Here is a 21,836-nt window from a genome sequence, read left to right as displayed (position 1 = left end):
CAAATCCCTAAGAAAGCAGGTGTTGACAGGTGTGAATATTATCGAACTATTAGCTTAATAAGTTACAGCTGCAAAATACTAACACAAATTCTTTACAGATGAATGGAAAAACTGGTAAAGACCTTGGGAAAGATCAGTTCGGATTCTGCAGAAATGTTTGAACACGTGAGGCAATACTGACACTACAACTTATCTTAGAAGACAGATTAAGGAAAGGCAAACCTCCATTTCTATCATTTGTAGACTTAGAGAAAGGTTTTGACAGTGTTTACTGGAATACTCTCTTTCAAATTCTGAAGGTGGCAGGTGTCAAATACAGGGAGCGAAAGGCTGTTTACAATTTGTACGGAAACGAGGTGGCAGTTGTAAGAGTTGAGGGGCTTGAAAGGGAAGCAGTGGTTGGGAAGGGAGTGAGACAGGGTTGTAGCCTATACCCGATGTTATTCAATCTGAATATTGAGCAAGCAGTACAGGAAACAAAAGAAAAAATTGGAGTAGGAATTAAAATCCATTGTGAAGAAATAAAAACTGTGAGGTTTTTGCTGATGACATTGTAATTCTGTCAGAGACAGCAAAGGACCTGGAAGTGCAGTGGAACGGAATGGACAGTGTCTTGAAAGGAGCCTTATAAGATGAACATCAGTAAAAGCAAAACGAGATTAATGAATGTAGTCTAATTAAATCAGGTGATGCTGAGGGAATTACATCAGGAAATGTGACACTTAAAGTAGTAGATGCTATTTGGGGAGCAAAATAACTGATGATGGTCGAAGTAAAGAGGAATAAAATGTAAAATGGCAATGGCAAGAAAAGTGTTCCTGAAGAAGAAAAATTTGTTAACATCGAGTGTAGATTTAAGTGTCAGGAAGTCTTTCCTATATGTACACTCCTGGAAATTGAAATAAGAACACCGTGAATTCATTGTCCCAGGAAGGGGAAACTTTATTGACACATTCCTGTGGTCAGATACATCACATGATCACACTGACAGAACCACAGGCACATAGACACAGGCAACAGAGCATGCACAATGTCGGCACTAGTACAGTGTATATCCACCTTTCGCAGCAATGCAGGCTGCTATTCTCCCATGGAGATGATCGTAGAGATGCTGGATGTAGTCCTGTGGAATGGCTTGCCATGCCATTTCCACCTGGCGCCACAGTTGGACCAGCGTTCGTGCTGGACGTGCAGACCGCGTGAGACAACGCTTCATCCAGTCCCAAACATGCTCAATGGGGGACAGATCCGGAGATCTTGCTGGCCAGGGTAGTTGACTTACACCTTCTAGAGCATGTTGGGTGGCACGGGATACATGCAGACATGCATTGTCCTGTTGGAACAGAAAGTTCCCTTGCCGGTCTAGGAATGGTAGAACGATGGGTTCGATGACGGTTTGGATGTACCGTGCACTATTCAGTGTCCCCTCGACGATCACCAGAGTTGTACGGCCAGTGTAGGAGATCGCTCCCCACACCATGATGCCGGGTGTTGGCCCTGTGTGCCTCGGTCGTATGCAGTCCTGATTGTGGCGCTCACCTGCACGGCGCCAAACACGCATACGACCATCATTGGCACCAAGGCAGAAGCGACTCTCATCGCTGAAGACGACACGTCTCCATTCTTCCCTCCATTCACGCTTGTCGCGACACCACTGGAGGCGGGCTGCACGATGTTGGGGCGTGAGCGGAAGACGGCCTCACGGTGTGCGGGACCGTAGCCCAGCTTCATGGAGATGGTTGCGAATGGTCCTCGCCGATACCCCAGGAGCAACAGTGTCCGTAATTTGCTGGGAAGTGGCGGTGCGGTCCCCTACGGCACTGGGTAGGATCCTACGATCTTGGCGTACATCCGTGCGTCGCTGGGGTCCGGTCCCAGGTCGACGGGCACGTGCACCTTCCGCCGACCACTGGCGACAACATCGATGTACTGTGGAGACCTCACACCCCACGTGTTGAGCAATTCGGCGGTACGTCCACCCGGCCTCCCGCATGCCCACTATACGCCTTCGCTCAAAGTCCGTCAACTGCACATACGGTTCATGTCCACGCTGTCGCGGCATGCTACCAGTGTTAAAGACTGCGATGGAGCTCCGTATGCCACGGCAAACTGTCTGACACTGACGGAGGCGGTGCACAAATGCTGCGCAGCTAGCACCATTCGACGGCCAACACCGCGGTTCCTGGTGTGTCCGCTGTGCCGTGCGTGTGATCATTGCTTGTACAGCCCTCTCGCAGTGTCCGGAGCAAGTATGGTGGGTCTGACACACTGGTGTCAATGTGTTCTTTTTTCCATTTCCAGGAGTGTATTTGTAGGGAATGTAGCCATGTATGGATGTGAAAAATGGATAATAAATAGTTTAGACAAGAAGGGAATAGAAGCCTTCGAAATGTGGTGCTACAGAAAAATGCTGAAGATTAGATGGGTAGATCACGCAACTAATGAGGAGGCACTGAGAAGAATTGGGGAGAAGAGGAATTTGTGGAACAACGTGACTAGAAGAAGGAATCAGTTGGTACGACATATTCTGAGGCATCAAGGGATCACCAATTTAGTATTGGAGGGCAGCGTGGAGGGTAAAAATCTTTAGAGGAAGACCAAGAGATGAATACACTAAGCAGATTCAGAAGGCTGTAGGGTGCAGTTGTTACGTGAAGATGAAGAAGCTTTCACAGGATAGAGTAGCGTGGAGAGCTACAGCAAATCAGTCTCTGGAATGACGAAAACAACAACAACAACAAAAAAGAACCAAGGAACATCAACAACAAAAAAGAACCAAGGAACATCAACAACAAGAAAGAACCAAGGAACAACAATAACAAAGAACCATTGAAAATAAGTAATAGCATATACATTGCAATACGATTCTAATTTTCTCAGTAATTAAATATAAATAAATATTCAGCATCTGAACTGAATAGTACATAAACTCCTAACAGCTTGTCAATGAACTTTCTGATACTGAGTGAAACAGTTAAAAAACTCAGTGAAGGAAAACAGTGTCCATAGTAGGCTGTACATTTAAACAAGGTATGTGAGAAAAGTAATGAGACTAATTTTTAATCTTCCTAAGTTGTTACTATTTTCGAACGGCAACAACATTGTTCCCTGCAAAGTAGTTCCCCCCAAGAGCTATACACTGGCAGAGTTGTCAAGGGCCTTTGACATGTCTGTCACATTCTTTTGTATGTGCTCCAGAGTTCCAAAATGACAACCTTTTAAGATATTTTTCAATTTCAGGAAAAGAAAGCAGTCATAAGGACTCAGATCAGGTGAAAAGGGGTGCTGTAAAACAACAGGAATGCCTTTTGAGCTCAAAAATTCCTTGATGGAAGTGACTGTGTGACGTGGGCTGTTGTCATGATTCAACATCCACTTGTCTGGAATGTCTGGTCTGACTCTGTTCACCCTTTACAGAGCTCTTCAAGGATATCTTTGTAAAAGACTTGGTTGACTGTTTGTCCCGGAGGAACAAATTCTTTATGCACGATACCCCTATGTCAAAAAAAGCAAATCAGCATTGTTTTAATCTTTGATTTACAAGGTTGGTCTTCAGTGTGTTCTTGGCCTTCCAAAAAGGATTTGTATCAACAAAAAACTTGTGCTCTTGATAAGAAAAGTTCCCCTTAGTCCTGTTTCTAAAAGGTCACACTTTTGGATTCCCCAAGTTTAACACAAAACTTGAGATAATATTTGTCTAAATTCTGCTGATCCATTTTTGTAATATGCAACAAAAATACAACTTTATTGGTGGTGCTTTCAAAAATCACATGGTGGCTACACAGAGCTACAACTCAGAGTGAGCATCTGGAAGGGATGAACACACCCTTCTGCATGAGTAGAACAACACAACATTGCCAGATCACTTGGATTGTTGTCAGTCTTACTACTTTCTCACACACCTTGTATTCTTTACTTGTTGTGCAGTTGGCCAGTATGGACTAACAAGGGAAACTCCCCATTGCAACCCCCTCAAATTTAGTGGTAAGATGGCCCAGTGAATAGCTCATTAAAAACTGAACACTGATCAAGTGTGAAAACAGGAAGAAGGTATACTGAACAGTGAAAAAGAAGCAAAATAGAAAGAGTGAATGGCCAAAGCTCAACAAGTGCAATATTGAGCATAAATGAACAGCCATAGTGTCTTGGTGTTGGACTGTAAAGTGGAAAAGTCATGTTCAGAACTCCATCATGCACTTTATTTTTATTTATTTTTTTCACAACATTATTAAATGCCCATCTGGTCATTGAAATGTCTGTTCTTTTTCTGTAGTTGTCATACTACACATTGGTTATAGAATATGAGTCATGTGGTAAGAATATGTTACCATTGCAGGTAAACGTGATGAGTGGTGGAGAGTGGGCGAGATACCACGTAGGTGTCTCACAAAAATGAAAAAATGAAAATAACAAATTAATATGAGATTTAGGAAAAGTCTACATCTATTAAGAGGGCCAAATCTGAAATAATCAAATTTACTTTAAAGAGAACAAAGTCCATAAATGTACCCCTAGGCAATGTCTTTTTTTCTATTTGTGTTTGTACATATGCTTGACAGTTTATACAGTACAAGGAAGGTTCAAGGGTCACTCCAAATGAAATGCACACTATTTTTGTAAAAATACAGTTTTCATTCTGCATGTGTGAATGTTTTACAGCGTGTAGAGAAATCCTTCCTGCTTGTTTTCAAACTTAGTTCAAGCTGTTCCCGTGAGTGGTGAGTGATGCTGTCACAGCGTCTTCAAGATGGCTGCTACACTTGACATCCATCAGAAGCAATGTGCTGTCATAGAATTCCTCTGCTGTGAAAACGAGACACTGGGAAACATCCACAAGAGGTTGAAAAAGGTGTATGGAAATGCTGCTGTTGATCGCAGTACAGTTAGTCAGTGGGCAAGCAGGTTACGTGATGAAAGCGGGCACGGCATTGTTGAGGGTTGTCCTCGCAGCAGCAGGCCTCGCACTGCACACACTCAAGACAATGTGCAGAGAGTTAATGAATTGGTGACTGCTGGCAGACGCATCACAGTGAACGAATTGTCACGCTACGTTGGGATAGGGGAAGGAAGTGTTTTCAGAATACTGAAAGTGTTGGCGTTAAAAAAGGTTTGTGCCAGGTGGGTTCCCAGGATGTTGACAGTGGCTCACAAAGAAACAAGAAAAATGTATGCAATGAACGTTTGGAACAGTACGAGAGTGGTGGAGATGAATTTCTTGGAAGAATTGTGACAGGTGATGAAATGACTCATTTTTCACCAGAGGCGAAGTGGCAATCAATGGAGTGTTATCATACAAATTCACCTAAGAAAAAAAATTCAAAACCACACCTTCTGCTGGAAAAGTTATGGCTGTGTTTTTTATTATTATTATTCTGAAGGACTCTTGCTTGTGGACATCATGCCAAGTGGAACCACCATAAATTCTGATGTATATGTGATGACACTGAAGAAACTTTAAGCTCGACTGAGTTGTGTTTGACCACATCAGCAAAAGCAGGATGTTTTGCTGTTGCACTACAATGCATGGCCACATGTCACTCAAAAAACCATGGAAGCGATCACAAAACTCGGATGGACAACACTAAAACACCCGCCTTACAGTCCTGACCTGGCTCCATGTAACTATTATCTCTATGGGAAACTGAAAGACTCTCTTCGTGGAACAAGGTTTGAAGATGATGACTCCCTTGTGCACGCTGCCAAACAGTGGCTCCAACTGTTTGGTCCAGAATTTTACCGTGCTGGTATACAGGAGCTGGTTCCAAGATGGCTTAAGGCAGTTGAGAGGGATGGAAGTTATGTGGAGAAATGAGAATATTGTTCCTAAAGGGTTTATCTACACACTGTAAATCTTTCAAACATGTAGAATAAAAGATGGCTTTAAATAAAATAGTCTGCATTTCTTTTGGAGTGACCCTCGTATGCATTTTGCAGATGCATTTTTTGGTGAGAAAAATTCATGCGCATTACAGAACATAGCTTTCTATCCTGGGTAGGATTCTTATGCACTATTTGACCAATAACAATAAAGTTTGGTCAGATTGTTTATAAAGGACAGATGTGATTCATAATGTTTTGTTATTTGTTTCTGTCTGTGATGCTCATCATCAACAAAAACATAAATATCACACTGAATTTGTAGAGGACAAAATGCATATGGAAACTCATTGTAGAAATTAGCCTAATAAATATTCAAGTAAAACTGGAAAAGGGGGTGTAAAATGAAATTTTAAATAAAATATTTGACATGAAAGTTAATAATCTTGATAAATAATTTTGTTGTCCATATATGTGGTGTCTGTTGCCTGTCAACCGTTAAAATTTTTACAGTTTGAGCACATTAACAAGTTTATGTGTCCCATTATTTTAATGAATCTAAAATACTCTCTTGAAATAATTTTATTGTCGGTACCTTAGAAATATAATAAAATGTTACTGAAGTACATTGACAATAAGAACCATGGGTAAGTGGTAGATTACAGATCGTAAGGTCCAGGACTCAGTCCTCTGTTTTACCAGATTTTTTGTGTTATTTATTGCTCCTTGCACCACAGGCATTGATTTGAAAAATGCCAAGTTGCACCCTGGTTCAAAGCTCACATTAAACAGGTAAATCCCAGTATAATGGACTGAATAAGTCATATCAAAGATCAAAGAAAGGCAAGGTCATAAGACTTCCAGCAGGATCATATGTAGTAAACCTTTTTGTTTAAGATGTGTTTACCTTTAAGAGTAATGTATGGAAAGTTCTAGTTGAATATTACGAATTATTTAGGAATAGAGGAGACAACTCACCCAATTGCAGAAGCACTGTGTTGTCGATAAGTATACAAACAAAGGGTACAGAGCTATGCTGTCTTTCAGAATGAAATTCCTTTTTCAAGCTTGTAGGAAAAAAACATTCACCCAAACACACACACTCGCTCACGTGCACAAACCTGTCTCCCTACATTATGCTGTTCCTCAGTAGTTTGCTTCTTCAACAACACTCATAGAGAAGGTTTTGCTTTTAGATATGATAAATTAGTAGCTGGTACTTAGACATGAATCATCAGTTTCCATGTAGTGAAATGTTATCCCAGCTTTATCTCTGAAAATAATTGCATTGTGTATAACTGTATAGTACTTAGAAATACGTATTATCTTCCATTTTAAAACAAAACAGAAAACTTGTTGGGATACAAAGCTCATCAAAATCTAAAATTGCAATAAGTATGACAGGTCAGCCATGTATAAGATAAAATGCTTGTGGTGTGACACTAAAGAGTGATGAGGAGGGATTTTAAATTAAAATATGATGAGCAGAAAGGTGCATTCAGCCTGAACAACTACAGTAGATCATCCATCCCCCCCCCCCTTTCCCCATGCTTTTGATACTGGAAATTCACTAAACAAACTAGATGCAGATCTTGAAGTTTTATATACACTGTGGAAAATGGGGGGGGGGGGGGGGGGGGGACTAGAGTTAACTGAAGAACTGGAAATATTTCTGCATAATAGTGAGAGCAAGAGTATTTTAAATGGTCAAGTCATGAGTGGCTTGAGTGTTTTCTTTATAAACTTTGTGATGATACTACAATAAACTGCAAAAGTGCATTTCAGGATCAGATTAATGTGTCTCTTATTTAAACTGCCAGTTCAGTTGCACATGCAGACAGAACTGACATAACATAACCCAATGGCTGTGGTAAATGCACATGATTGTCAGTAACGTGTTATTACTTCGCTGCCACAATAACAGCAAATAGTTCTGTGCACTTCTCACTCACACCACAGATGCTTGTTTTGAAGCGAACCAGTCAGTGAGCCATTTTCGTACATTTTCATATGAATTGAAGTGTTTTTCAGTGAGAGCATATCCCAGTGATGCAAATAAATGATAATTGAATGGAGCCAAGTCTTTAGAATAAGCTGCACACCCTAGTATTTCCCAACTAAACGCCTCAATCGTTTCCCTGACGTGCTTTGCTGTGTGTGACGGGGCATTATCATGGAGCAATATGACTTTATGTTGCTTTTTTCCATAGTCTGGTCAGTTTTCACATAAAGCTCGATTTAAATTAATCATTTGCTGTTGGTAGCAATCACTGTTAACAGTTTCATCAGGTTTTAGCAACTCAAAATAGATGACACCCTTCTGATCCCACCAAACACAGAGCATTATCTTCTTTCCAAAGGGTCTTGTAGTGGATGTCGATGGTTTGCCTGGATTCACCCATGATTTTCGATGCTTAGGATTCTCAAAATATATCCACTTTTTATCACCTGTCACTATTTGATGGAGAAACGACTTTCTTTTATCTGGTGAGCAGAATTTCACAAGTGGTCTTTCTATTTGCTTGCTGTGTTTCATTCAGGTCATGTAGAACCCAATTTTCTCACTTTCTTTGCCTTTCCCATAGCTTTCAACTGAAGAGAAATGGCTTTCTGTGTCACATTCAACTGTTCTGTGAGTTCCTGATGAGTTTTAGTATAATCTTCATCCAGTAATACCTGCAATTTGTTTTCTCCAAATTTTTTCAGTGGTTTCCTGTGCTCATCATTTCTCATGTCAAAATCACCACTTTTGAATTTTTTGAACCACTCGAAACACTATGTTTTTTTAAGAGAATGTTCACCGAAAGCTTCGACAAGCATTCAGTGCAATTCTGCAGGTGTTTTATTCAAATGATAACAGAAAACCAATGCTGTACTCAAATTGTAGTTCGTAGGCACAAAACTCAACCTGTTTATGGGTTTGAAACAGATACCGATGTATGGATATAGGGTTACCGTGTATTGACATTCGTCGTCAGCCATTATGAGAAGCAGATGGTGCTGCAGACACAGCCTCTTGAGCCCTACGCTGACGGCTAGCACCATCTATAGTATCTTGTACTGGTACCGATTTTACAAGCATGGATTTAAGGTAGCTGTATGTGATAAAGTTCTTAGAACTATATGCTGGCCTGTGATTTGAACCTGGGTCTCCACCTTTCATGGGCAGTACACTACCTATTGTTGTTGTTGTTGTTGTTGTCGTTGTTGTCTTCAGTCCTGAGACTGGTTTGATGCAGCTCTCCATGTTACTCTATCCAGTGCAAGCAGCTTCATCTCCCAGTACCTACTGCAACCTACATCCTTCTGAATCTGCTTAGTGTATTCATCTCTTGGTCTCCCTCTACGATTTTTACCCTCCACGCTGCCCTCCAATGCTAAATTTGTGATCCCTTGATGCCTCAAAACATGTCCTACCAACCGATCGCTTCTTCTAGTCAAGTTGTGCCACAAACTTCTCTTCTCCCCAATCCTATTCAATACCTCCTCATTAGTTACGTGATCTACCCATCTAATCTTCAGCATTCTTCTGTAGCACCACAATTCGAAAGCTTCTATTCTCTTCTTGTCCAAACTAGTTATCGTCCATGTTTCACTTCCATACATGGCTACACTCCAAACAAATATTTTCAGAAACGACTTCCTGATACATAAATCTATATTCGATGTTAACAAATTTCTCTTCTTCAGAAATGCTTTCCTTGCCATTGCCAGTCTACATTTTATATCCTCTCTACTTCGAGCATCATCAGTTATTTTGCTCCCCAAATAGCAAAACTCCTTTACTACTTTAAGTGTCTCATTTCCTAATCTAATTCCCTCAGCATCACCCGATTTAATTTGACTACATCCCATTATCCTCGTTTTGTTTTTGTTGATGTTCATCTTATATCCTCTTTTCAAGACACTGTCCATTCCGTTCAACTGCTCTTCCAAGTCCTTTGCCGTCTCTGACAGAATTACAATGTCATCGGCGAACCTCAAAGTTTTTACTTCTTCTCCATGAATTTTAATACCTACTCCAAATTTTTCTTTTGTTTCCTTTACTGCTTGCTCAATATACAGATTGAATAACATCGGGGAGAGTCTACAACCCTGTCTCACTCCCTTCCCAACCACTGCTTCCCTTTCATGCCCCTCGACTCTAATAACTGCCATCTGGTTTCTGTACAAATTGTAAATAGCCTTTCGCTCCCTGTATTTTACCCCTGCCAACCTTTAGAATTTGAAAGAGAGTATTCCAGTCAACATTGTCAAAAGCTTTCTCTAAGTCTACAAATGCTAGAAACGTAGGTTTGCCTTTTCTTAATCTTTCTTCTAAGATCAGTCGTAAGGTCAGTATTGCCTCACGTGTTCCAACATTTCTACGGGATCCAAACTGATCTTCCCCGAGGTCCGCATCTACCAGTTTTTCCATTCGTCTGTAAAGAATTTGCGTTAGTATTTTGCAGCTGTGACTTATTAAGCTGATAGCTCGGTAATTTTCACATCTGTCAGCACCTGCTTTCTTTGGGATTGGAATTATTAAATTCTTCTTGAAGTCTGAGGGTATTTCACCTGTCTCATACATCTTGCTCACGAGCTGGTAGAGTTTTGTCATGACTGGCTCTCCCAAGGCCGTCAGTAGTTCTAATGGAATGTTGTCTACTCCGGGGGCCTTGTTTCGACTCAGGTCTTTCAGTGCTCTGTCAAACTCTTCACGCAGTATCTTACCTCCCATTTCGTCTTCATCTACATCCTCTTCCATTTCCATAATATTGTCCTCAAGTACATCGCCCTTGTATAAACCTTCTATATACTCCTTCCACCTTTCTGCCTTCCCTTCTTTGCTTAGAACTGGGTTTCCATCTGAGCTCTCGATATTCATACAAGTGGTTGTCTTTTCTCCGAAGGCCTCTTTAATTTTTCTGTAGGCAGTATCTGTCTTGCCCCTAGTGAGATAAGCCTCTACATCCTTACATTTATCCTCTAGCCATCCCTGCTTAGCCATTTTGCACTTCCTGTCGATCTCATTTTTGAGACGTTTGTATTCCTTTTTGCCTGCTTCATTTACTGCATTTTTATATTTTCTCCTTTCATCAATTAAGTTAAATATTTCTTCTGTTACCCAAGGATTTCTAGCAGCCCTCGTCTTTTTACCTACTTGATCCTCTGCTGCCTTCACTACTTCAACCCTCAAAGCTACCGATTCTTCTTCTACTGTATTTCTTTCCCCCATTCCTGCCATTTGTTCCCTTACACTCTCCCTGAAACTCTGTACAACCTCTGGTTCTTTCAGTTTATCCAGGTCCCATCTCCTTAAATTCCCACATTTTTGCAGTTTCTTTAGTTTTAATCTACAGTTCATAACCAACAGATTGTGGTCAGAGTCCACATCTGCCCCTGGAAATGTCCTACAATTTAAAACCTGATTCCTAAATCTGTCTTACCATTATATAATCTATCTGATACCTTTTCGTATCCCCAGGAATCTTCCATGTATACAATCTTCTTTTATGATTCTTGAACCAAGTGTTAGCTATGATTAAGTTATGCTCTGTGCAAAATTCTACCAGACGGTTTCCTCTTTCATTTCTTAGCCCCAATCCATAGTCACCTACTATGTTTCCTTCTCTCCCTTTTCCTACTGACGAATTCCAGTCACCCATGACTATTAAATTTTCGTCTCCCTTCACTACCTGAATAATTTCTTTTATCTCATCATACATTTCATCAATTTCTTCATCATCTGCAGAGCTAGTTGGCATATAAACTTGTACTACTATAGTAGGCATGGGCTTTGTGTCTATCTTGGCCACAATAATGCGTTCACTATGCTGTTTGTAGTAGCTTACCCGCACTCCTATTTTTATTCATTATTAAACCTACTCCTGCATTACCCCTATTTGATTTTGTATTTATAACCCTGTATTCACCTGACCAAAAGTCTTGTTCCTCCTGCCACCGAACTTCACTAATTCCCACTATATCTAACTTTAACCTATCCATTTCCCTTTTTAAATTTTCTAACCTACCTGCCCGATTAAGGGATCTGACATTCCACGCTCCGATCCGTAGAACGCCAGTTTTCTTTCTCCTGATAACAACGTCCTCCTGAGTAGTCCCCGCCCGGAGATCCGAATGGGGGACTATTTTACCTCCGGAATATTTTACCCAAGAGGACGTCATCATCATTTAATCAAACAGTAAAGCTGCATGTCCTCTGGAAAAATTACGGCTGTAGTTTCCCCTTGCTTTCAGCCGTTGGCAGTACCAGCACAGCAAGGCCGTTTTGGTTAATGTTGCAAAGCCAGATCAGTCAATCATCCAGACTGTTGCCCCTGCAACTACTGAAAAGGCTGCTGCCCCTCTTCAGGAACCACATGTTTGTCTGGCCTCTCAACAGATACCCCTCCGTTGTGGTTGCACCTACGGTACGGCCATCTGTATCGCTGAGGCACGCAAGCCTCCCCACCAACGGCAAGGTCCATGGTTCATGGGGGGGCACTACCTATTATGCTATCTAAACATGCGTCCTGGATTGACTCAAGCTTGTCCCCTTTGTGTTCATACACAACTTTGATAGTAAGCTGTCACTAGATACCAATCTATATTACTCAGGTGTAATTGCTGCTTGGTCCCTGGTCTGATGAAAACCTCATAAGAGGTTGCGTGACACACTGTGCAGTTGAGTACAGTATGTAATAGATAACTTTTCTTATGACTGCAGAGATTTACAAATGATGATGCAGGCTATTCAGGTATTTGACAGTGAAGAACAGTTGTGTGGGGAAAGCTATGATATTGTTATCTGCCAGATGACCACACACTCTGTACTTTTTGTGCTAGCGGTGCCTATTAACATAAAAAATAAAATCCTGTTTTTCTCAGGGCTGCTTGGTTATCATCGCCAAAATGTACTTGTCAGCTCAGCTGCTTATCTGCTGCAGAAGGCAACAACAGACAACCAGTTAGCTGCCTTAGTGAGACTCATAACTGGAAGAATAATAACTGTTTCTCCTTCATCATATTCAGATCTGGTAACATTTCTTTGTTATTGTATGAACTTTATTGTTTAATTTACAGTTAATCCAATATTGTTTAGCTGTAAATTAATTTAATAGTATATTGGTTATGAATGTTTAATTTAATAGTAAATTGCTTATGATTTTTTGTATTTTTTTTATTTTCTTCTCCTCCCCTTGAAATACAGGATGCCAGTGAGGGTATTAATTGTGAGTATTTTGCACAAGCAATGGAGCAAGCAATGTGGACAACATCATGCACATTGAAACTGGAAAGCAGTTTAGCTGAACAAGCAGATCCAGAACAGTTGTGGATAAATATTGCAAAGCTGTTGAGGTGAATTAATTGGCTACATTTTCTTAATTTTACATAAAATATGTCTCCTAAAGATGACAGGTATCACTGTCTTGAAAGTTTATCAGGTTTCAAAAGTCTTTACTTTGTATTGATAATAATTGTATATCTTATTATGTATCATACTTGTGTAATACTATCTTAGTACTAGATCGTGTGTAGGCCATACAAGGACTGCTGTAATGACTTGCCACAAGCTAGAAAGTTCTATGCCTCAATATCATTACAAATGCTGTACCAAGATTAGTTAGCATCTGAATATAGTCCCATGAATTTTGTACTTTTTATTTTCTGTAACTGTTGGTTATTGTATACATCACTGTAAAGTTCTCTGGGTATTTGCGATTAGAGAAAAAAGAAAGGGAGTTGACAGTAAACTAGTTCAGCATGTCAGAAAGGAGATTAATGGTGTCTATAGTTGACAAATATTCACAGTTGTTGTGCTGTTTATACTCACCATTCATGACAGCGGGCTGATTGTAGAAATAAATTTAAAACTATAAGGGATCTAGGACAGAATCCTGAGGGACTCCATGATGAATAATTTACCATTGTGATGCAACTTATACTGCCTATTTGTAATTCACCAATTGATGATATAGGATACTGTTCATGAATTGCAGCACAACTGGTCGAATCGCCAGACTAACATACAGATTTGAAGTCAGAGTTCATGGAATAGCCACGAGAGTGCTCCTGCTGTCATACGAAATTGCATCTTGGGCCCTATCCCCAGATGTTGGTCGAGTGCATCTATCATGCAGATAGATTGGTTGCAGACCCTCAGCTGGCCTCCTCCTAACCAACACACGGCCATTACTGGCACTGAGACAGAACCAGCTTTCATCAGAAAACACCCCACCCTTCAAAGAACTCTCACTTGATAGCACTGAAGTTGCAAATGGTGGTGTTTCTGTGTCAGTGTAGAAGACACTGCAGGGAGTCTGGCTTGGAGCAGTCCTTGAAGTGACTTATTTGTAACAGTTTGTAGTGCCATTGAAATGCCAATAGCTGCTCAGATTGCTGCTGCAAATGCAGTATGATGTGCCAGAGCCATACACCAATCACGATGGGTTTTCCCTCACGGTAATGCTATGCAACCATGCAGAGCCCAGTCCTCTTGCGACCATACATTCTCATGACCACCACTGTCAACAGTCATGTACAGTGGTTTAATTCCTGCCAAGTTTTTGTGCTATACCACAGAAGGTACATCCAGCTTCTCGTGGCTCTATTATGTGACCTCATTCAAACTCGGTGAGGTGTTGATAATGGCGTCTTTGTTGACTTAAAGGCATTCTTGACTAACATGAACTCACCATGTCCAATCTCAAAGAAAACTAATGCTCATGACCATTACAGTGTTTATTTAAAGCAATCTTGATTTGCATCCTCATAGTAGTACTATTAGCACCACTTCTATGCGGCTGGTATGAAATTTGGATAGACGTCATCTTTCATATGTAGAGATACACTACCAACTTCCGGTTATGTCGCACAGCTCCTTCTTGGTATTACGATTTTTTTGCGTGAGTGTATTTGGCTAGACTTGACCGTAAAAAGCCAGACACCTGGCGACCATTAGCTCTTGCAAACATCAGCAGCACTTACAGTACAGAAATGCAGAAAAAAAATGTTTTGCTAAACACAAGCTTTTGAGTTTGTTATGAATAATGCAAGTTCTTTTTTGAGCAGATTTAAACACACCCTAAGGTATTGTATCTCAGATCATCAAAAAGACTGTGGAAATTGGACTGTATGTTGACAACACTTTCTAGAGACAATGACATATCCACTGATGGGCAGTATAGAGCAGCTCTCCCTCCATTTTCCTCATTCCTCCCAGGGGCAAAATAAATAAATAAAATATTTTTGTAAATTGAACTTGCAACCTGCTCCATCAAATAGACAGATGTATTAATTCAGTATCAGTTTGAAAGAAACCAAAACATTTATTGGATGTTGTCTACTAGCAAGTATACCTAAAGCATTTGCTGTAAATCCCAAAAATATTTTAGCATTCACAAGTCCTAGTCCTGGGTTCACTCTTGGGTAGAGATATGGGGGCTACGCACTTAGCAGTGCATGGGAGTGAACCGAGAGACAGCAAGACAGCAGAGGGGTATGTCCCATATTATACATCAGGATTGAAACAAATTTGCTTTAGATGACATTATCAGTAGTGTCACTGGAATATCTGGTCTCAGTGGGTAGTACACCAATGTACACATTCGTAGTTCTCTTATTTCTTTGGAACCTTAGACTTTTATTTAGAGTTAACATGACGAGTGCACTGAGACCATTTAATACAGTATTTTATTTCGTTAACATCATGAGTTTACCTGAGATATTTTCAGGAGCAAATGAAATTTTATTATCTTGAGTTCTACAGTTGCTAAAGACAATACAATTATTTCTTCACAAGTAACGGTAACTATTTGATGCTCCTCATAGCCTCAACAAGAGCAGATGTTCAGGCTGTCTACTCAGTATTCATGAAGTATCATTGCAAATTTATGTAGTCATTAGTAACATAAGCCACAGAATTAGAGGCCTGGAGGAAGCTACGGCTCTCTCACTTTTTATTATATCCCACATAATTTTGATTTTGTTACCCAGATAATTAATTTTGTCCAACATATACACTTGTACTGCATTTTCATTCACTTTGCTTGGAATATTGTTGTAATTTTGCATTAGTTCAATTTCTTTGAGATATTTGGAGATACAGATTGGTGTAGAACTAACCTTTCATTAGACATATTTTAATCAATTAAGCATCTGCATTATTTATCCCTTGCAGATCACTTGAGGGAATTTATTGATCATCTTATGAATAATCCTCCATTCATCTACAAGATTTTAATATAATAAAAATAATACTTTTTGCAGGTGGGAGAAAAGTGGAAAATCACCATACCTGAGATGTGGACTTGTGTCTAGAGCACTGCTGTCCAATTTGTCTCAGGCTGCTCAGTTACTTGTCAGTCCACCATCCATTGCTGCAGCCCATTCACTGGCAGCTGCACTCCAGCTGCTGCCTTTGCCAACACACGACGTTTTACAGCTGGCACGTGCTACAGTTTCATATTTCTTCATCTGCATCAATGAACCTGGTATTTTCCTATAACTTAAATACTCACCACAGTCTAGTATTGATAAAATAACTTTCTGATAATTGTATGGAGATAGGGAATTAGGCGTTTACATATAAATGATAAGTGGTCCAGTAAACAAATGAATAATTATTATTTAGGCTGTGCTCTGACAGTACTGATTTCTTATTGTCTCCAATACACTTGAAATATCACAAACAGTGCTATAAAATGTAACACTGCATGTACTATATTGTCTGATGAATACACATTTGTGGCATGGATCCTACGCACCTGAAGATCTAGGTGCTCATTTGCCAAACCAAGCTGATCTTTTACTTGTGTTGTGATTTGTAGTTTCTTAAGTGCACCATCCAAAGTACAGAATGCAAATCATGTGAACAGTGATTCCTACAACTTTGTGGGAACTTTTCCGTCGTCATGACTGATTCATGTATAATGTCAAACACCTGATTTGGAATGAAGAGCACCCGTTCTGCAACATGTAGGATGATGCACTCATTGTTCTAGCTGTTCACAGGAAGATGATAGGTGGTGTTTGGACTATTTAACAAAGGTTATTCATGAATTAACCTCCACTTAGCTATTAAAAATAAAACTTATGCTTGTAGCTTCATGGCACTTGTGTGGTTGGAAAAGGAGAATTTGTAGGGCATGTTGTACTTCATGCAAGCTAAAAAGCCAATGCCACTGTGATTCATTGTCAGTTGTGTTGTACATATAGTGATGTAAATATGAGTGGATGTGTTCTGAGGTGGTGGTGCAGAAAATTCAAGACTTGACACACAGCTGTCCACCATGAAAGTAGTCGAGGAAGACATTCAGATGTGATTGATGAATTTGTTCAACATGTTGACATATGACCGATGTCACTGGTTTATTGTGAGAGACTTATGAAATTGCAAAGGTCAATTTAAAACAAACAGTGCAGGATGATTATTGAAGGAATCGCTCTCCTTCACGACAGTGTGCAACACAATACTGCGAACTGAACAAAGTAAAAGCTCAGAATTTTTGGGTGGGGAAATTTGTAACTTCCTTCCTAGTTTGGACACAAGTGACATTCATCTTTTGCCTAGATGAAGATGTGGCTGGCTACCCAGCACTTCATGACCAACAAAGAGCTCAAGGATGCTGTAAACAACTGTCTAAGGCACCAGGCAACACTATTCTTTTATGAAGGGATGCAGTAACTAGTGTCACAGTACAAAATATGTTTGAATTTGGGTGGCAGCTATGGAAAAGTGATTTCAACATGTAAGTACAGACTGTAAATAAAAAAATATATTTTTTTTCTTTTTTTAATAGCCAGTCAGAGATTTATTTATGAACAACAGCATTGATAAGTGTTATAACGTCAAGTTGAACACAAATATTTCAAAACGACACAACACATATAACTCACAGAGCAAGTTGACAAGCAAGACATGTGAACACGGTAACATTCGAATGAGCACTGAGTCCAAGTCTAGCAGCCAGTGGCTGGCTGGCCGCTTCGGTGGCGCAGCTGCTGCATGGCTGGCAGATAGCGCCGCATGTAGAGGACGCGCGTCATTGCGCAGCGCCACTGTGAATGATCGGCGAGTCACAACACTTTTCCCACCTTTGAAATTTTTTCACTGGTCTTGATGGAGGTGGCCTGTAGATTGCTAACGTCTGTAGTTGTTGTTTGACTGACCATAAAGTCTCAACAAGGAGGCTTTCCGTACGGATGGAAGTGTCCCTGATGATAACGGGTCGAGATGACAGGAGACGTAGGAGTCGAATCTGCTAGGGCCCTGTGCACCAATCTGCCAGTTGCGGCAAGTCCAGTTGATATAACAGGAGACATGGGTGATTTGCCGGCATCCGTAGGAGAAGGAGGAAAGTAGATTGGCTCCGACAGATGATGGTCATCCGGTTTCTGCGGCCATGAGGTGGAAGGCTGCAGAAGGTGAAGTAGCCTGCGGGGCTGTTGGCTATGTAAGAGCTTAGCCGGACTGTGGTTGCCCATGGGGGTGAAACGGTAAGAAGCCAGAAACTGGAGAAGTGCATCATCAGCAGCAGAAGAAGTCAGGGGTTTCTGCATCTGAGCCTTAAATGTGCAGACCAGTCGTTCAGCCTCACCGTTTGATTGTGGATGGAACGGCGGGGCCGTGACATGCATAACGCCGTGATGAGCACAAAAATCCGCAAAATCAGAAGAGGCAAATTGCGGACCATTATCAGTAACAAGAATAGAGGGAAGGCCTTCCAAAGAAAAATGCGGGCGAGAGCACTTGTGGTTGCCGCGGTGGTAGGCGACGTGTTAGAGTAGGTACCAATTACAAGGAGCCAATAAACACCTAAAAAAGTCCCACGAAGTCAGCATGAATGCACTCTCAGGGCTTCTCAGGCGAAGGCCACGGTGACAAAGATGACTTCGGGGCGGCGGCATGTGACGCACAAGGGCTACACATGACGGCACGCCAGAGATTTTGCGTGAGACACACCCCAGTGCCCTTGGTGAAGGAGGCGCAAGACCGAAGCACGCAGAGACGCAGGTACCACAACACGCAGCGAAGCATTGTCGGTGGAAAGGAGGATAACACCATCCCTAGCCATGAGGTGGTAGCGCAAAGCATAGTAGTTCCGCAACAGGTCAGAAGTCTTAGCGGACAGACGATCTGGCCAACCCTTCTGAATACAGCGTAAAACGCGGGAGAGGGTAGGATCAGAACCCATAGCCGCCGCCAGCTGGTCCCCTGTGATAAGGAATCCGTCCATAACCCGCTGCTCGGCAACATCCAGATGGAAACACAAAAGTTCATCCTTATCGAATGCCAGATCAGGACCAATGGGAAGGCGAGACTTTGCATCAGCATTTGCATGTTGAGCCGTCGGCCGGAAATGAATCTCATAATTGAAATGAGACATGTAAAGAGCCCAACGCTGGAGGCGGTGTGCAGCCTTGTCGGGAAGTGACGATGATGGATGAAACAAGGAAACAAGTGGTTTGTGATCCGTAACAAGGTGAAATTTAGATCCATAGAGAAAAAAACCAAACTTATGAAGAGCATAAATAATGGCCAAAGCTTCTTTTTCAATTTGAGAATACTTTTGTTACGCATCCGTGAGCATTTTGGAGTTGAGCAATGGGTTGTTCAGAGGACTGCACCGACCCCATATTGAGAGGTGTCCATGGCAAGAACTAGATGTTGGCCAGGTCAATAAGGAGCCAGGCATGAGGCCTGTTTCAGCATAGTCTTCAATTTCTGGAAGGCCGCATCACATGACGCGGACCAGTGAAAAGGTACGTTTTTATGCAACAGGTGATGCAACGACTGGGTCACCGAAGCAGCAGACAGTAAGAACTTGTGATAGTATGCTATTTTCCCCAGGAAGACCTGCAGCTCCTTAACAGATGTAGGGCGAGGAAGAGCATTGATTGCAGCGACAGTTTGCTGGAGAGGACGAATACCATCCCAAGAGAGTTGAAACCCCAAGTGTGTGATAGATTCCTGAAAAAATTGTGATTTCTGAAGATTACACTTAATACCGGCACTCTGTAAGACATGAAAAAGTGTGCGGTGATTTTGAAGATGTTCTTCAGTGGTGGAGCCAATGACAACAATGTCGTCCATGTAATTGATACACCCAGGGGCAGGGAGCAATAATTGTTCCAAGAATCGCTGTAAAGAGAGCAGCGGCGCTAGCAACTCCGAATGGCAAGTGTTGGTATTGATAGAGGCCGAAAGGCGTGTTAAGGACCAGAAGCTGCCAGGAAGCAGCATCGAGAGGAAGTTGATGATAAGCTTCTGACAGGTCAATTTTAGAAAAATACTGGCCTCCAGCGAGTTTAGTGAACAGTTCTTCAGGTCGGGGCATGAGTTTAGTGAACAGTTCTTCAGGTCGGGGCATAGGGTAAGTGTCGATGAGGCATTGAGCATTTACAGTGGCTTTGAAATCGCCACAGAGACGAATATCACCATTTGGCTTAGCAATGACGACGACAGGAGAGGACCACTCACTGGAAGTGACAGGAAGCAAGACATCTGAAGTAGTGAGACGGTCCAGTTCCCGTTTTACCCAATCACAAAGTGCTACAGGAATGGGCCGAGCCCGAAAAAACTTAGGCCGAGCAGTGGGTTTGAATGTGATATGAGCTTCAAAGTTGTTTGCATGGCCTAACCCAGGAGAAAAAAGGGACAAAAATGTTGTCGACAAGGAATCCAATTGAGCATAAGGAATAGCATCAGAGACAATATTGACAGAGTCATCTATGGAGAACCCAAAAACGCGAAAGGCATCGAAACCAAAAAGATACTCTGCGTTACTCTGGTCGACCACAAGTATGGGAACAGTGCGAACAACGGATATGTAAAATACCTCAGCATTAAATTGTCCCAAGAGAGAAATCTTCTGTTTATTTTATGTCCGTAATTGCCGAGTGACAGGTGATAGGAGTGGAGGACCCAACTGAAGATACGTCTGAGAATTAATTATAGTGGCAGCAGAACCGGTATCCACCTGCATGCAGACATCCCGACCAAGGATTTGGACAGTGAGGAATAAATTCCCTGAAAGGGAAGTAGTGCAATTAACAGACAACACAGAATCAGAATCAGCGTCATGTTCATGAACATCATGTATGCCGTCGGATTTGCAAACGGAAGACACGTGACCTTTCTTTTTGCAATTGTGACTCACAGCCCAACGTCGGGGACAATCCTCGCATGAATGTTTCGTAAAACACCGCAGACATGAAGGAAGTTGCCGGGGGTTTTGCTGCAGTTTCTTAGCGGGTTGTTTACGGTTAGGCCGAGGCTGCGTGTGGGAGCGTACTGCGTCCACGTCGGCCAGCGGGGACGCGCCGCATGCGTCGTCAACAGCGCACAGAGGTTGTATCACCCCACGCCTCTATTTGCGCCCCAGCGGCGCGAGAAATTTCAAAAGACTGCGCAATGGAGAGGACTTCATCTAGAGTCGGATATGCCAACTGAAGTGCACGTTGCCGAACTTCTTTGTCGCTCGCCGACCGGATAATAGCATCCCGTATCATGGAATCAGCATAGGATTCATTGTGAACGTCAGTGACAAATGGAAACTTTCGACTGAAGCCGTGAAGTTCAGCAGCCCAAGTGCGATAGGATTGATGCGATTGTTTTTGACAACGATAAAAGGCTACATGAGAGGCTACCACATACCACATGCCTTTGCTTTGAAAATAGACAGACAGAAGTGAGCACATTTCGGCAAAGGACAAAGATGCATGATCTTTCAAAGGAGCTAATTGCGACAACAACCGATAAACTTGAGGTGAAATGCAGGAAAGGAACAGAGACTTACATGTTTGTTCGTCCATGATATGAAATTCTAAAAAGTGCTGTCAAAGACATTTTTCATAATCAGACCAGTCTTACGCCGTCTTGTCGTAAGGAAGAAAAAGAGGTATAGCAAACGATGAAAAACGCCACGCATTTGATGCCGCGACGAAATCGCGAATCGCCGATGTTAGAAGCGTTTGCTGTTCAATGAGACCTTGCAATAGTTACTCGACAGTAGCCATGGAAACCTGTGGGTCAA

The 21,836-nt window shown here is 41.7% G+C and overlaps 1 protein-coding gene across 5 annotated transcripts in view; it reads left to right on the top strand.

Moving 5' to 3' along the window:
• The window catches only part of LOC126354987 (integrator complex subunit 5), a 118,608-nt gene that overhangs the window by 76,769 nt on the left and 20,003 nt on the right, over nt 1-21,836 (top strand). For all 5 annotated transcript variants that reach the window (XM_050005083.1, XM_050005081.1, XM_050005085.1 and 2 more), the window contains 3 exons: nt 12,688-12,836; nt 13,010-13,158; nt 16,069-16,292. In XM_050005083.1, coding sequence (XP_049861040.1) covers nt 12,688-12,836; nt 13,010-13,158; nt 16,069-16,292 — 522 coding nt within the window. The remainder of the gene's footprint in view (nt 1-12,687; nt 12,837-13,009; nt 13,159-16,068; nt 16,293-21,836) is intronic.

Source organism: Schistocerca gregaria, chromosome 3 (assembly GCF_023897955.1).
Source record: "Schistocerca gregaria isolate iqSchGreg1 chromosome 3, iqSchGreg1.2, whole genome shotgun sequence".
NCBI lineage: Eukaryota > Metazoa > Arthropoda > Insecta > Orthoptera > Acrididae > Schistocerca > Schistocerca gregaria.
The sequence above is the reverse complement of the archived record's forward strand: the minus strand, read 5'-3'. Positions and strand labels throughout refer to the sequence as shown.